The sequence below is a fragment of the Chelon labrosus genome, assembly GCF_963514085.1.
Source record: "Chelon labrosus genome assembly, chromosome: 13".
NCBI lineage: Eukaryota > Metazoa > Chordata > Actinopteri > Mugiliformes > Mugilidae > Chelon > Chelon labrosus.
Genome location: NC_140346.1, coordinates 13,118,150 through 13,132,437, shown reverse-complemented (window position 1 = coordinate 13,132,437; position 14,288 = coordinate 13,118,150). Strand labels below are relative to the sequence as shown.

General features: G+C 42.0%; 1 protein-coding gene across 1 annotated transcript in view; it reads left to right on the top strand.

The window, feature by feature from the left end:
* Positions 1–14,288, top strand: part of bcas3 (BCAS3 microtubule associated cell migration factor) — a 285,342-nt gene that overhangs the window by 44,309 nt on the left and 226,745 nt on the right. Inside the window, 3 exon segments of the mRNA XM_084559322.1 lie at positions 8,620–8,753; positions 13,805–13,999; positions 14,002–14,140. Coding sequence (XP_084415448.1) covers positions 8,620–8,753; positions 13,805–13,999; positions 14,002–14,140 — 468 coding nt within the window.

The window sequence follows — 14,288 nt, the reverse complement described above, 5'->3', positions numbered from 1 at the left end:
ATTGTGGACTTCCCTGACTTTCTGCAAGTAAAACCCGCACTTACCAGAAGTGAGAAGAGTTTCGTTTTTCATGTTTTCGAAAGAAAAATTGTGATCGTGTTGCTGATGGCATTACAACACGATAAAAGAAAAAAAAAAAACCTTAATAATCCTGAAAATAATTTATGAAACGGTTGCCACATAAGGGATGACTCATGGAAAAGTGCAATCCACTGCCACAACTGAGTCATCATCTGTCCTGCAAGTGAGAAACTGTGATTAAACACATAACCAGAAAACTGTTTATGGTAACTAATGTTGTTCATTTGTTCAGTGTAACCCAGTAAGGCTGACGCTTCAAGTAAGCAATTACCATAACTGTAACATGAGAAACAAGTGAAATAACAAAAAAGTTTCCACAAATATATGAACCTAAGTGTAAAATAAAGTATTGTTGCTGTGATGAGTGGTTACATGGACAGAGCTAAGGAGAGTAACTGGATCTGCCAGTTACCATGACTCAGGGTCTCTGGAAAGCGAGAAAAGACTCACCCCCTCTCCACTCGACACACAGACACCTCAGCAGTGTGGAGTCATTCACAGCCCACACAGTGTGCTTACTTTGTCGTTTGGAACTTCTTTACGGTATGTGTGTGGGTGGGTGGCTTGGTGGGGAAGAGGTGAGTTGCTAAGTTTTTTTTTTTATTGCCATGACCCGAGGGCTGCCTTGTTTATAGTGGCAGCTGTGCTGTACATGGAAGACGGTCATTATGAGTTGCAGTCAACAAAGCCAAATTTGATTTTATTTCAGTTTTCATTTCCCTTATGCATATTAAACATATAATGGATTATATTTCATTCATAATTTAAGCTTAATAACCACTAGGCCACTAGAAGTTTCAGTTTTTATTACACTCTTACGATAACTGTTAACTGATCTAAAATGTTTCTATAGCAAGTAGTGTACTACTGGACAGACCAGTGAATCAGCTGAATCAGGCGGATGTTACCCTCAAACCCCCATAACACAACTGTGTGGCATTTGTGGTGTTGTCGTCATGCGCACTACAGAATCCTGTACACAGTAATTACCAAAGGAAAGAAATACAGTTTTCTGAGCATCATTAACAGCTTTACAATTTATGTGTTAAAGGACAGTTAATTGTGTCCATTTTTCATTTCATATAATGAAATCATATGAAATAAAATTATGACCACCTTCCTAATATTGTGTAGATCTCCCTTGTGCCTTCAAAACTGTTGTGACTCAGAGAAGACATGGGCCTTCTGAGGGTGTCGTGTGGTGTCTGGCAACAGAATGTTGTTCATGGGGGGCCTTTGGGTCCTTTGGGTTGAGGGGAGGGGCCTCTGTGGGTCAGGCTTGTTCCAGTGCACCCCACAGATACTTGATCAGTTTGGGATCTAGTGAATTTGGAGGCCAGGTCAACACCTTGTGCTGTTTCTCACGTTTTTTTTTAGTTGTTCCTAAACTGTTTTTGTGTCGTTTTTGTACATCCTGCTGGGGATGACTGCTGCCATCAAGGAGTGTCATTGCTATTGCTGGGGTGGGGGTGCCTGGTCTGGTGTAGATGGGTGGTACATGTCTAAGTAACATCCACACGAATGCCATGTCCAAATGTTTCCCAGCAGAACATTGATTGGATTTTCACAAAATGGTCAATGGTATTTACTTCTCTTGTCAGTGGTTTTAATGTTGTGGCTGATGGGTGTATATAAGCTGTGCCCAACGTTTCAGATAATAAGGTATTAGGTAAATAATAGGTAGTGTTACAAAGACTTTCATTTTTCATGCTTTTTTTAAATCCAAAACTAGACTAGCATCGGTTCAATAGCTGTCAGCACAGACAGACAGTCCAGCTTGGTCAGCACGCATGTTTCGTTGCAGTTTACACTACTTTTTGTGACTCATAATTATGAGCTAAATATCCAAATGAACCATGATAGGTGGTTAGTTTTCAGAGTAACAGCATCTTGTGTTTGCCTTTGTATAAAATCTTGATTTTGACATTGAATTTTGGAGTCTAAAGTTGAAAAGATGTCTCAGTCTGTCAGCCCGTTTCTGTCTCATGCAGCCTCTTCCAGCTATTATCTTTTAAATCTAAGGACAAGATTAGCACCGTGAAGACCTACCTAAAAGGGTTCTCATTATTGAACAGAAGTGACTAGAAATACGAAGGAGACCGTGTAAATGCAAGAAGCTTAGCTCTACAGCCTCACTGTTTGCCTGTTTGTTAAGAAAAGGGATTATGTTGTAATCACAAATTCTTCTTCAGGAGATTGTGGATAGGAGCAATTCGTTTTGGGGCTTTTAAAACCTGACATCAAAAGAGCCACGGTGTTAAAGTTCTCTCTGAGTTACTGTGAGAACATGTTTGTCTCGGGAAACTGCACAAAGGAAAAACTGGAAGAAGTGGGATTCAGCGGGAATTTGGATTAGTGGCATTTAATTGGGGTTGTGGCATTGGCAGATGAACTGTGCAGGTGAAGTAAGAACATAGGCTCCTTTAATGTTTTCGCCTCCGTGTGCAGACGGGTCATACATCCGGTGTTGAGCTCATTGGATGTTTCTCTTCCCTAAAACAATTCCAGCAGGAAGTGTGCAAATATGTAAATGCTCCATATAAACAGACTTAAGTAGTGTGTTTTCCTCTTAAGGTGATGAAAGAACAGCCCTGGAGCTCTGCCTTGAGAACAGTCACGCTTTGTGAACTTGACCGCTACGGTGCCTGCCCCTTGAGTGTCGGCGCGACTTTAAAGCCAGAATCTCGCCTTCTGTCGGCGTTCCAGCGTAGTAATATCAAACTAATAGCAGCTTCTCTGCGAGCGTGGCCGCAAACACACCTTTTTTTCCCCCATATCTATTAATATCTAAGTGCTCACAGGTGGTCTGCCTGTGGAGCGCGTAGAAAAACACAACCCTCGGTTTCTGCCCACTGTACATCAAATGAACCGTAAGCATCTTTTCCCACTTCTTTTCTTCTGTTGTTTTACTCTGTTTTTCTTTGCCTCTCTCCGTCCCCCGTCCTTTCTGCCATCCTGTGGTCTTCTCATGTATTTAGGATGAAATGTGAATGGGTTTCAGGGATTCAAAGACCTGTATTAAGGGTGTCGCAGCTAACAATTGCTCTCTTCTTTGAGGAACACCACGGAGTCGGTCAAGGATTATGTGAAGAAAAAACAGTAGCCTAAATCCACAAAAGAACTGTGGCAAGATGTCTGAAACAACCTACCCGCTAAAATCCTTGAAAAACCATCTCAAAGTTTTCCAGAGAAGAACTGGTTCTGTTTTATAAGAACACCCGTTTGCTGCACTTTGTGTGAAATAAATTCATGAATAAAAAGCCCTTTGCACATGTTAGCAGGAAGGCAACAAGAAGTTAATAATCTAATTATTTTTAGGCTTATATTTAAAGTACACCAGGTAACTTTAGATACTACTTTAACATTTTGATTTATCACAGCTAAGTCAATTTGTATGACTCGTCTTCGGCGAAATTTCGGCGGAAGTTTCAGTCGCCATTGTTGAAAGTGAAGCAGGAAGTAGAAACAAAAATGAACCCGACTGGTAAAAAAGACACAGCGCCGGCTAGCATTTGGGTGCTATTTGCACAAGTATAAATGGCTCACACCGGCGTAGGCTACGTGCGTTGGTTACGCCGTCTAGTCCCGCAGTACTTTAAATGAGCCTTAAGTCTTGACCTACCATCTGGTTGCCTTCTCGTTAGTAATTTTAGTTTTGGCCCAATCAGAATTTGTTACAGTAACTTAACTTTGCATCCGGATAAAGTACTGTTCTCAGTTTTTCACCATATTTTTACTCAAATATATACTGTTAAATACACCTTAAAAATTAAATGTCATGTCAGTTGAACTTTTGCTTGTCTAGAAATGTCTCTTAGGCTAAACAACAGTAATGATTTTAATCTGAATCCGTCAACAATCTTAAGAACACATGCAAACATTACAGCGTGGTTAATTTATCAAACAAAGCTGTAATTAGTCAAACTACCCTCTCTGCTATATTAGAAATGATTGACTTTCCTTTTTTTTTTTTTTTAGCTTCTGACTAACCCTAATGCTAACCCTGCTGCCCAGCAAAAATAAAACTGCTCATATATTAGTCTGGGCACTGCGGTCTTGGTAAGAGGATTAGTAGGGCTCTTAGCACTGTAGCCAGTAGCGGAATTTGCGTTGGTTAAGAAAAGAACTCACACCTATTAATCTAACGCTTTAATTAAAGCAACCATCATAATATTTTAGAATTTGAAAGCCACTCTTGGAAAGTCTTCAAAATCTTTGATCAAGTTGTAATTAAGTAGTTTACAACCTGCTCGCCGAGCAGCGTAAACATTAACAACAGATGGTTAAATTAAAATGCAGAGTGATGCTGCTGATGTCCAGCGTGTGTATAAGTACATACAACAAGTCCTGTCCTTCCCCCAGAAATGCCAGGCCTGAAGACAAAGCCTCGTCTATGATGGATAGTCTTTCATTTGTGCTTTGGGCTCATTTTCTCGGAAATTTATGCATCCTGGTAGTAGTAAAGCTATCTGAATCCCTCAAGTACTCCATCTTGTAGGCTTTATGCCTTCCACATGGTTATAATTTGAGATTTTCCCAATTTTCAAAGCTTTTTTTGAGCATAGTGTTGTTAATTAAAAAGTGAACTAGTTTTGTTGTGGCCTTGTATGTTGCCAAGTAGGGAAATCACCGCCTTCTGTCTTGCTCTTTCCATTTATTTCTTTGCCTTTCTCTCTCTCTCTCTCTCTCTCGCTCTCTCTCCCCCTCTCCGTCTCTTTGTCCCAGCCTCTCATCCCATCTGCTTTTGTCAAGAATAAAGCTATCCCAACCACTTTGTAAATGAAACATCCTCCCACTATTAATGGGATTGAGCAGATGTTTTCTGTTTGGATGGTCAGAGATGGGACAGTAAAGCCTGCAGCAAAACAAAACAAAAAGATTTTTGGGACAAAAAGCGGAATGGACAGAAAGGAAAAAGCATATATTTATGGAAATGATTATATCACTACCCTCATGTCCCATACGGATGCATGTCTTGCACACATGGCAAATTAGAGGTCATCCCTTCCAGTTTAGCACATGTCTAAGTGCATGTGCCAGCGATTTTGGTACTAAAACATCGTAAATAACACTGTAACCCCTGGGACAAGGTGTTATAAATAGGATGTGTCAAACCCTGCTCCAGCCAACCTCTGGTTTCCCCGAAACCCTCTCTTTCCTCCCCCGAGCGGCTCAGCTACTTTTTAATTTGGCCTTCCCGCGGGCTAACCGACTGACGCCTCTCGGCGAGGGCCTCTGTATTTCAACAAGGCCACAAAAGCCCCAATCCTCGGGCGCTCGCACTCACTAAGCTCTCCAGCCTTTCAGAGTTGTTACTTTTTTGGAGCCCAGACTCTACCATCAGCAGATGAGAAACGGCGGCCCCGACCAGAACACAGTGGCCAAGTCTCATCTGTCAGAAACCCAGGGGCCAGACTCTCCAGCCACCGGGTGGGCAGGGCCCGACCAAAACAGAGAGAGGAGGAAGAACGAAAGACAGAGTGGAGAATGGGGGAGAGAGCATTTGAGAGTGAGAGGAAGCTCCCAGATAAACAGACCACAGCGCCTCAACTCCTAATCACCCTGCGCTTCCGTTTCCAGACTCTATAATTAGAAGGGCCCCGTCCCTTTTTTCTCCATATTACCAGTTGACGCAAATGCTTCTTGTGGCTTGGCACCTCGTTTGGGGTGTGGGTTTTCAAGAGTTTACAGGCCTTAGGCCTTAGTTCTCTGGCTTTCTGGTTTCTCTGATACAGCATGAATAGCTAACCACTGTCTTAATGCACACTTCACTTGGCCTCTCTTTTGCTTTCTTCCCTCCATCTTTGATAATCTGCATGACCCCATCACTCATCCGCTCCGTAGCGCCCTCATTCCAACTCTTCATCATCTTTGAATAGAAATGTTCTTCACTCATACACAAGTCCTAAAAAAAGAAACCTTTCAACTCTGAATGAATGTGCAAAATTTTGCAGCACATGGCTTCTTTTTCCAGAGAGGGAGTGTTTTCCATCTCTCTTGCGCGTGTTGCTGAATCCTTTTAATCTCATGCCATTTCAGCCTCCTCTTTTCACATTTGACATGCCACCCAATAAAGCCCGGCCACTAATTAAAACCTACTGCTGCTTCCACATAAAAGATTCCAAGGGGAAAAACTTAGAGGAAAATTACTAATTGCTTTAATATCATGTATGTCTGGGAGTCGTCTAAAGGACAGAGGTTTGGACATTTTTTACACTCTCTATCAGTGATATGTTTCCAACCTTCTGAGTTACTGCCCGCTCCGAGTTTGTTTGTAACATTTCAAAAGGCTTCTGGGGATTGGTTTTGGGTTGTGCTTGAAAAGCAGCACAGCCTTTTTTCCTAGCTGAGCCAGTTTAGATCTGGGTTTGTTCTGGTGTGGTTTGTTGAGCATGTTGTTTATGGTGAGGGCCTATACTTTCTGGAGTTTGACGAGCTTCAAATAAAACAGGACCAAATGAATGGCCCTGTCAACGTTGGTTACACTGGTGCTGAGCTGTGGTTCAGTGTTTCGGTGGATCTTAGTGTGCATACACACGCCCATAGCCGTCCACTGATGTAAGAATGCATAGATTCACTCTTTTGCAGACGCTCATCATCTTGTCTGTCCTCGCAGAAGCACACGACCCAAGCCCTGCTGTTAACCAGACCGGGCTATCATGCAAAGGAAAACTGCATTTTATGACAGCGACAAACGATAGCTGGCTTTGTTTTAATGGGCTGGTTTGTTTGTTTTAAAGGCACAGTAATTCTGTCATGCTGTCTAGCATGTGTCCCGCAAGGGTTGGTAGAGTTGGCTGCCTTCGTGCGAGCGGTCGCAGTGAAATACAGTTAAATACGGGCTATGTATCAGTTCACCAGTGTATCAGTGGTTGCATGTATACACACCGTCCCAGTTTAGAGTACCTTTGGGTGACTACAAAAATTAAAAATAAATGTAGTTTTCTCTAAAATGGGAACGGCATTAAAACATATAGTATGTGGTTTGTAATTATCACTTACAATTTTATACTTAGATAACAAGGAACACAATTATACATTTAAAAGTGATTGTTAAATGAGTCACTTTCACATATAGTTGGCTTTCAAGGGTAGGCAATACTGATGGAAGTCTATGAAAGGAAGCTGAGAACAGTTTGTATATGCTGTTGTAGGTATTTTCCAATAATATGCAGAAAATATGAAACTGCTATTGTTTAATATGATTCAGGTACAGTTAAGTATGTCACTTCAGGTAGGTTGGTTGCTGAAATGATAGCGGTAAAAGCACATTTCCCATGGTGCAACTCGAGGATCTGTGATCACTGCCTAGTGAATGCCCATGTCTTTATAATTGAGCTCACCTTGCTTGCAGCACAGTCTTCATTTCAGATAATAAGCTTGATTGATCCAGAGTGGAAAAATATAAGTTAGATACAAAATAAAATCAGAGAAGAAAAGAAAACTATATTAGAGTAAATATATCAAAGGTACAAAAAGTAAGTAACTACTACTACTGTTAAATACAGTTGGTGAAAAACCAACCAAGGTTAATAAAAGGGTGGAAGTGACGGAGGCTGAATGTACCCAATGACATTCACGAATATCACAAATGATAACAAACTCCAATAGGAGGATTGCTCTTGAGAAACAAGTATTGCACCAAAAATGGCATGAGTATGAGTATTACACTTGAGAAAAATAGAAACAGAATTACATAGGATGAAGTAACACAATGATAAATAGGTATAAACAGATGTGTTGTCCAGAGGATAACTGTGTCCTTCGGTTGTGGAGGCTGTGGAGCAGCAGAGTCTCTCAATCGTCTTGAGGACGTCATCAATGGAAGTGCTTCTCTAGTCCCCAAGCCTCATGTTTCATACACACTCATAATAAAATACATATTGTATCACTAAGTACTTATAATTAATACCATGAGATACTAGTGAGCGAAAGGATAATGAAAGGTATTTCTTTGTTAAAGCAGAAAACATATGCAGACAATACAATGCTAACTGCTACTATAATTTATCCTAAGAAAACTAATGTAAAGGAAATGTCCAAGGTTTAGTCTTTGTGTATTTGACCACATTTGTAAACACAACAATCACAAAGAGGGACTGATGCATGTGTTAATACAGACCGGAATGTCTACATGACACAAGTGTTGTGTTTGTATTGTTACAGCTTTTCGGAACTTCTTAAGTCTTGCTGCTGACTATTATTCCCCATTTTGTGATGCAAAATAATAATTTAAATTGTGAATTGTGAAACATAGAAAACCTAAAATAAAGCTTAACATGTCTGGTAACTAACTCAAGCTGAATGACAACAACAAATAAAAACTAAAAGAAAAATGCATAGACCTGTAATAGTTCTGAACACTGAACAAAGAAGCCATATGAAACCACAAACCACATAAAAGTTTTAGCAGTAACGGTGCATGTACAGCAGCAGTTGTGAAGACGATGACTTGATGATACCGCTGTACTGTACGTTGAAGCTAGCTGGTGGGAGTGACTTTTCTAACATAGATGACTGTCTGTGTGTTCATTGCAGGAATGCTGCTGGTGACTGCCGACACGCTGGGCCACGATTTTCATGTCTTCCAGATACTCACCCACCCATGGGCGTCCTCACAGAGCGCTGTTCACCATCTCTATACTCTGCATCGTGGGGAGACAGAGGCCAAGGTCTGAGAATCAAACCTATACCCACACACACTACAACCATCAAGTGGAAGTAACTCTAAAGTGTTTACAGTGGACAGTTTGTAGAATAATATAAATTTACATTTTTGCTGGTTTGATGCAGTGTTACAGTCCAGTTAGAGATAGGAGCTGGTGGAATATTCTACTGCGCCTCGATTGATGTTAGTGTTTATATGTATACAGAGTACAAAACTGGGATTGGATTTCAAGCATGGGTTGGGTACGCAAATGGGAACATACATCGATCAGCTGGAACATTAAACCACTGACAGGAGAAGTAAATAGCATTGAGCATCATGTGACAATATAATGCTGTGCTGGGAAACTTTTTGACCTGGCATTCGTGTGGATGTTACTTAGACATGTACCACCCACCTAGACCAGACCGGGCACCCCCACCACATAGCAATTACACTCCTTGTTGGCAGCAGCCATCCCCAGCAGGATGCAGATCAAAAAATATGAGAAACAGCACAAGGTGTTAACCCTGCCTCCAAATTCCCTAGATCCCAAACTGATCAAGTATCTGTGGGATGCACTGGAGCAAGCCTGATCCCCAGAGGCCCCTTCCCTCAACCCATATGACCCAAAGGCCCCCACTAACAACATTCTGTTGCCAGACACCACAAGACACCCCCAGAAGGCCCATGTCCAATCTCTGATGAGTCACAACTGTTTTGGAGGTGCAAAGGAGACCTACATAATATAAGGAGGGTGGTCATAATGTTATGTCTGATTGGCGTGTTTTAAAGCCAGCTGGGTACTTACAATCAGATTGCCCAGGTTAGGTCTTATTGAAAGGTCTGAACGATGCCCAAGGCCCAGGTCACACCTGCAATTAACATCGGTTGTGGAGGATCTGATCATGAGTGATTTGATTTGAAAAGGTCAAGTAACATCATGTTTACTGTGTTATTGACTGAAAATATTGGATGCGCGTAAGATGACATACAGGAAGTATCGAAATTGGTTGTCCTATGTCCTGGCAGTATTAGATGCCTCTTAGCTGTTCGGTTGCAGTGTTCTTGTTCAGGCCCGTATTCATCCCTTTCCAAACCACATGCACTCATTTAAAGAGACCTTGAGAAAAATCCGTCGTGACAAGTCAAGAAAAACATCCAACCACCATTTCATAGAAAGTAACAGAACAAATCGTTACATGACCCAATCTGCAGATCTAATAGAAAGAAGGCTTCCTTTATTTTGCAAACCACTTCTGAGGCCCTCAAACAGTTCCTTGCATAACTGTGACATTTGAGAACATCATAAAATGATGTTGCTTTGTTATGAAACACACTGTGAAAATACTGACTCTTTTTGTAGTCAACCCAAGGTACACTTGTTGCCCTTGACTATACGGAACGGAACCAGGCAGTGAAAATCCATTGATGGGGCCAGAACAACTTATGGTATAATTCAATCATGCAATAGCCTTACAACATTACATTTAGTATTAAATATTCTTTAGGCAATAATATTTTAATGTAAAAGAGAGGTCTACCAATGGTAAGAGTAACACGCAATATATCTTATTTAAAAGTGTAACTTACCATAATTAAATAAGCAGGTAAGTACTAATTTATTTAAATGAATAAATTCTCCATGTAAATATGAATAAAGTCTCTCATCAACTTCCAAGTTAAGATGTTCTGCACTTTTTTGAATACCCTTATATTTTCCAAACAACTACATACTAAGATTTTGCAGTGAAGTGCTTATGCAACAAAACTACTTCAGGCCTTGTTCGGTTCAAGATTATTGACTGGGAAAACACACACACACACACACACACACACACACACACACACACACACACACAGACGGGCTGTCTGCAGTTAATGTATGACCAAACGGCAGGTCCGCTGACCTGCTGCACACTGAGCTCACTTTGATCCAACCCGTTGTAAACACTGAAAGCTGGCCCCAGCCTAGCGCTTGGGTCAGAGGTTATCACCATACGCTCACACCCACACACATGTGCTCACATACACAGAAACACACTAGAGAGTGATAAAGTCTTCAGTTAGGTGGGTGGAGAGACGCCTTATCTGTCTCCAGCGGCCAAACATGCGACTGGCTGTCAGTGACCCGAAGCCAGGTAAACAGACCTGCAGCTGATAACAGCTGTAAAGGCTGAAGGCAGATCAGAATGTGGACGAGCTCGGAGCCACAGGGCAAGCGCTAGTCGCTGAGGTTACAGGATTGGCAATCCTTTATTGCTAAACTTTACGGTCCAGCACCGTCAACTGCAATCCAAGTGCTACGGTTTTGTGTAGACTCTTTCAAGTGCATGTACATAAGGAACTGGGCTGCTCTATCTATAGGAACTTGATTTCTTCACCCTTTATGTAGCGGAGAAACCAGTTTCTATAATGAGCAGGAAATGAGAGAAACTACATTTTGTCAGCTTTTTTAAAGTATGTATGTCCAGAACTAAGTATTGCTTCAGCCAGAACAATGACAAATGAAACATGTCAATGTTACTATTAAAAACAAATTCAGTTTAATCAAATTTATTTTGCAAGATAATTGCCATTTATCAAAATTTGTATTACTGGCACAATATAACAGTTCTTGGCCAGCTAGAATGGGTGTATTCCCATTTACTAGAAAAGGAGAATGTTTCTGTGGCATCTTAAAGAATGGCTAGAGCCTTTACACTGCTCTAGACCACAACTCTCAGTTTGAAGCCATTATAGTTCCAAACATTTTCTTGCTTTATAACTTCCGAGGTAGATATTTAATCATGCAAAATGATCTTCCACAGACAACCACGTAAAACATTCTTACATTTTCCTCGTGTTGTCGACTTCATCCACACCCACTGCTGATGTATGTTTGGCCTCTGTCTTTGCTCTTATCCCGTTGTCCATCTTTGTCACATTCTCATCATTCCTTCAGAATTCCTTTTCAGGTCTGCAGGGCTGTTTAATCTCCTGAACTGGTGTAATCGATTTAAAAAAGATTAAATACGTCTTTGACGCGTCTCACTGTTCCCACATGTCCTCGAGTACTGTAAAAAGACGGGGGTTAGACCTTTCCGGCCTCTCTGGAATGCGCTACCTCTAGATGATCACTTTTTCAGTGCTGCCGCATTCCACCTTTTTAAGATAACATTTGATAATGGTTTGATATCTGCATGGTTGTCGCACGATGAACTTACAATTACAGCCACCCTTCAGATGATCCCCCGCCTGATAAAGCAGGTTTGACAGTAAAAGCCAAGCACCCATTTACAGGTGGAGTGCTGACAGGTCTATTATGACCAATTACAACACACACACAGAGTAGCCACTGTCTCATCTTTGAGTCATCCCTAATCAGCCACAGCAGAGGTCAGGCCTTCTCTTTCAGTCGTCTTTGTGAAGTAATGTAACCGTCTGGTATGCGGAGGATGCCCCATTAACTGTCATTGCTGGGGACAATTACCTAGTCTGACCTGGCAAAAGATTAGAAAGACCCACATGTACAGAGCTGTCTCTCTGACTGGCTGACTAAAGGGTCAGACATTCCTCATGCTGACTTTCTCCTGGACCTTTTGCTTTCATTTTGCCCCAGTCCCATCCACTTTATCCGGCCTGATTTTCTTCTTCTTATCCCTTGCCGAATAAAGGATGCTGTCTCAACACCCAATCACCTCATCAGTCTGTCACCTCATTTCTTTGTCTTGTCCACTCCCTCCCTCCGTCCCTTGCTTGTGTTGTCTCTTACAGCCTATCTGTCTGGTTTCTTGCGTGTCTAACATGCTCAGGTAGATGCTATCTCCTCAAGTGTCTGCTGCCTGAGAGTTTGAGGACTGACAAAGGGCGCGACAGCTCTTTTGTTTTTTCTTAGTCATTCATTTTACCACCAAGTGAGCTCATATCTCATTGTCACCTTCTTTTTCCAAAACATATTGTCCGGTGCTCTCACCCTGGTTTATGTCACGCACCTTGTTCATCTCTGCGATAAACTCTTTAACCTGGTCACACTAACGTTTCCTGAAATTTGATGCCGTTATCTTCCACTGCGCGTATTTCTGTGGTGAAGAGATTAATTCGGAAATGCTTTGGCATATTTTCAACACATCTGTTACTTGTGGACATTATCAGCCAATCACCCTCGACAAAACTTCTGGGAGTTTGCTTGCATACTGTATGTATGTAAGGCTGCATACAAATACAGTGGCGGACATTTCAGAATTTACGTTAAGTAGAGACAGAGATGCCGTTCATACATCTGATATCTCCAAAGGACACTGCAGTAAATCCAGCCAAATAAACTCTGTGAATGTCAGAGAAGAGAACAGAGAAGAGTTTAGTGGTGACGGGAAGCGAGTCACCACTATGTTTGCTTGCTATTACAGTGTAATCAGATATTGTATTGAGTAATAGAATGTAGAATTTGTTGTTTTTTTTAGTTGTTTTTTTCCAGTCCTACATTTATGAATACATCTAGATCAGGGCGACTCATTCTCATGTCAGTGGTGAATTTGCATTTCTTTTCTTGATGCAAGCGTCATTGGGCCTGTTCCGACTTGCATTAACATCCAGCTTTCGGTACGTGTGTTCAGACCTGGCATTAACATGCATCTTCAGATTTTATCTCGTTTTGCGCTCTGTATGCAAATAAACCACAATATCATCTGGGGCGCAGTAGAATATTTTAACAGCTACTCACTCTAATGGATCTATTTTTTTTTTTTTTAAATAAATGAAACCTCGTTGAGTATAGGCGGTCTTTAATGCGACTCAGGACGCCTTGCGTTCACACTGGCAAAGGAATGTGGACACATGCGAACCAGACCACCTCCAAATGTGTTCAGAAATCAGATCTCTCAAATGCGATCTCAGTACGTCCCCGGTGTGTTCACACCTGTCTTTTACGTGATCTGATTGCCTAAATTGGATCTTAATGCAAGGTCTGAACAGGCCTATTGTGGCTTATGACATTAGTGGTGTTTAACAAATCCGTCATTTCTTCTCACTGTTATCACTTCCCACTGTCTTCACTCCCTTTACCCTCTCCTCTATACCTATTCTCTCTCTGTCCAGGTCCAGGACATGTGCTTCAGCCAGGACAGTCGCTGGGTAGCCATCAGCACCCTTCGTGGCACCACCCACGTATTTCCGATCAACCCCTATGGAGGTGCACCCTGCGCCCGCACACACATGTCCCCGCGGGTGGTCAATCGGATGTCTCGCTTTCAAAAGAGCGCCGGCCTTGAGGAGATCGAACAGGAGCTGAACAGGGCGGCCGCACTGGAGGAGGAGCTGGAGGAGGAGGTTTAGTAGGAAGCGGCTGCATCCTGGGTGGAGGAGGAGGCGTCGGAGGCCGCTGTAGCCCCATACCTGGCCTGTCCAGCAGCCCCTCAGGCTCTCCATTGCACGGTGAGGAGCTGGGAGGGAGGGAAAGTGAGGGGCTGATTGATGTTGTTGCCTATGTATGTGTCCTGGTTAGGATCTTAGCAAGCATTTGGTGCAGGCACGTCACAATGAGCTCACAGGGTCATTTTAAGAATATAGAGAAATGCAGAAA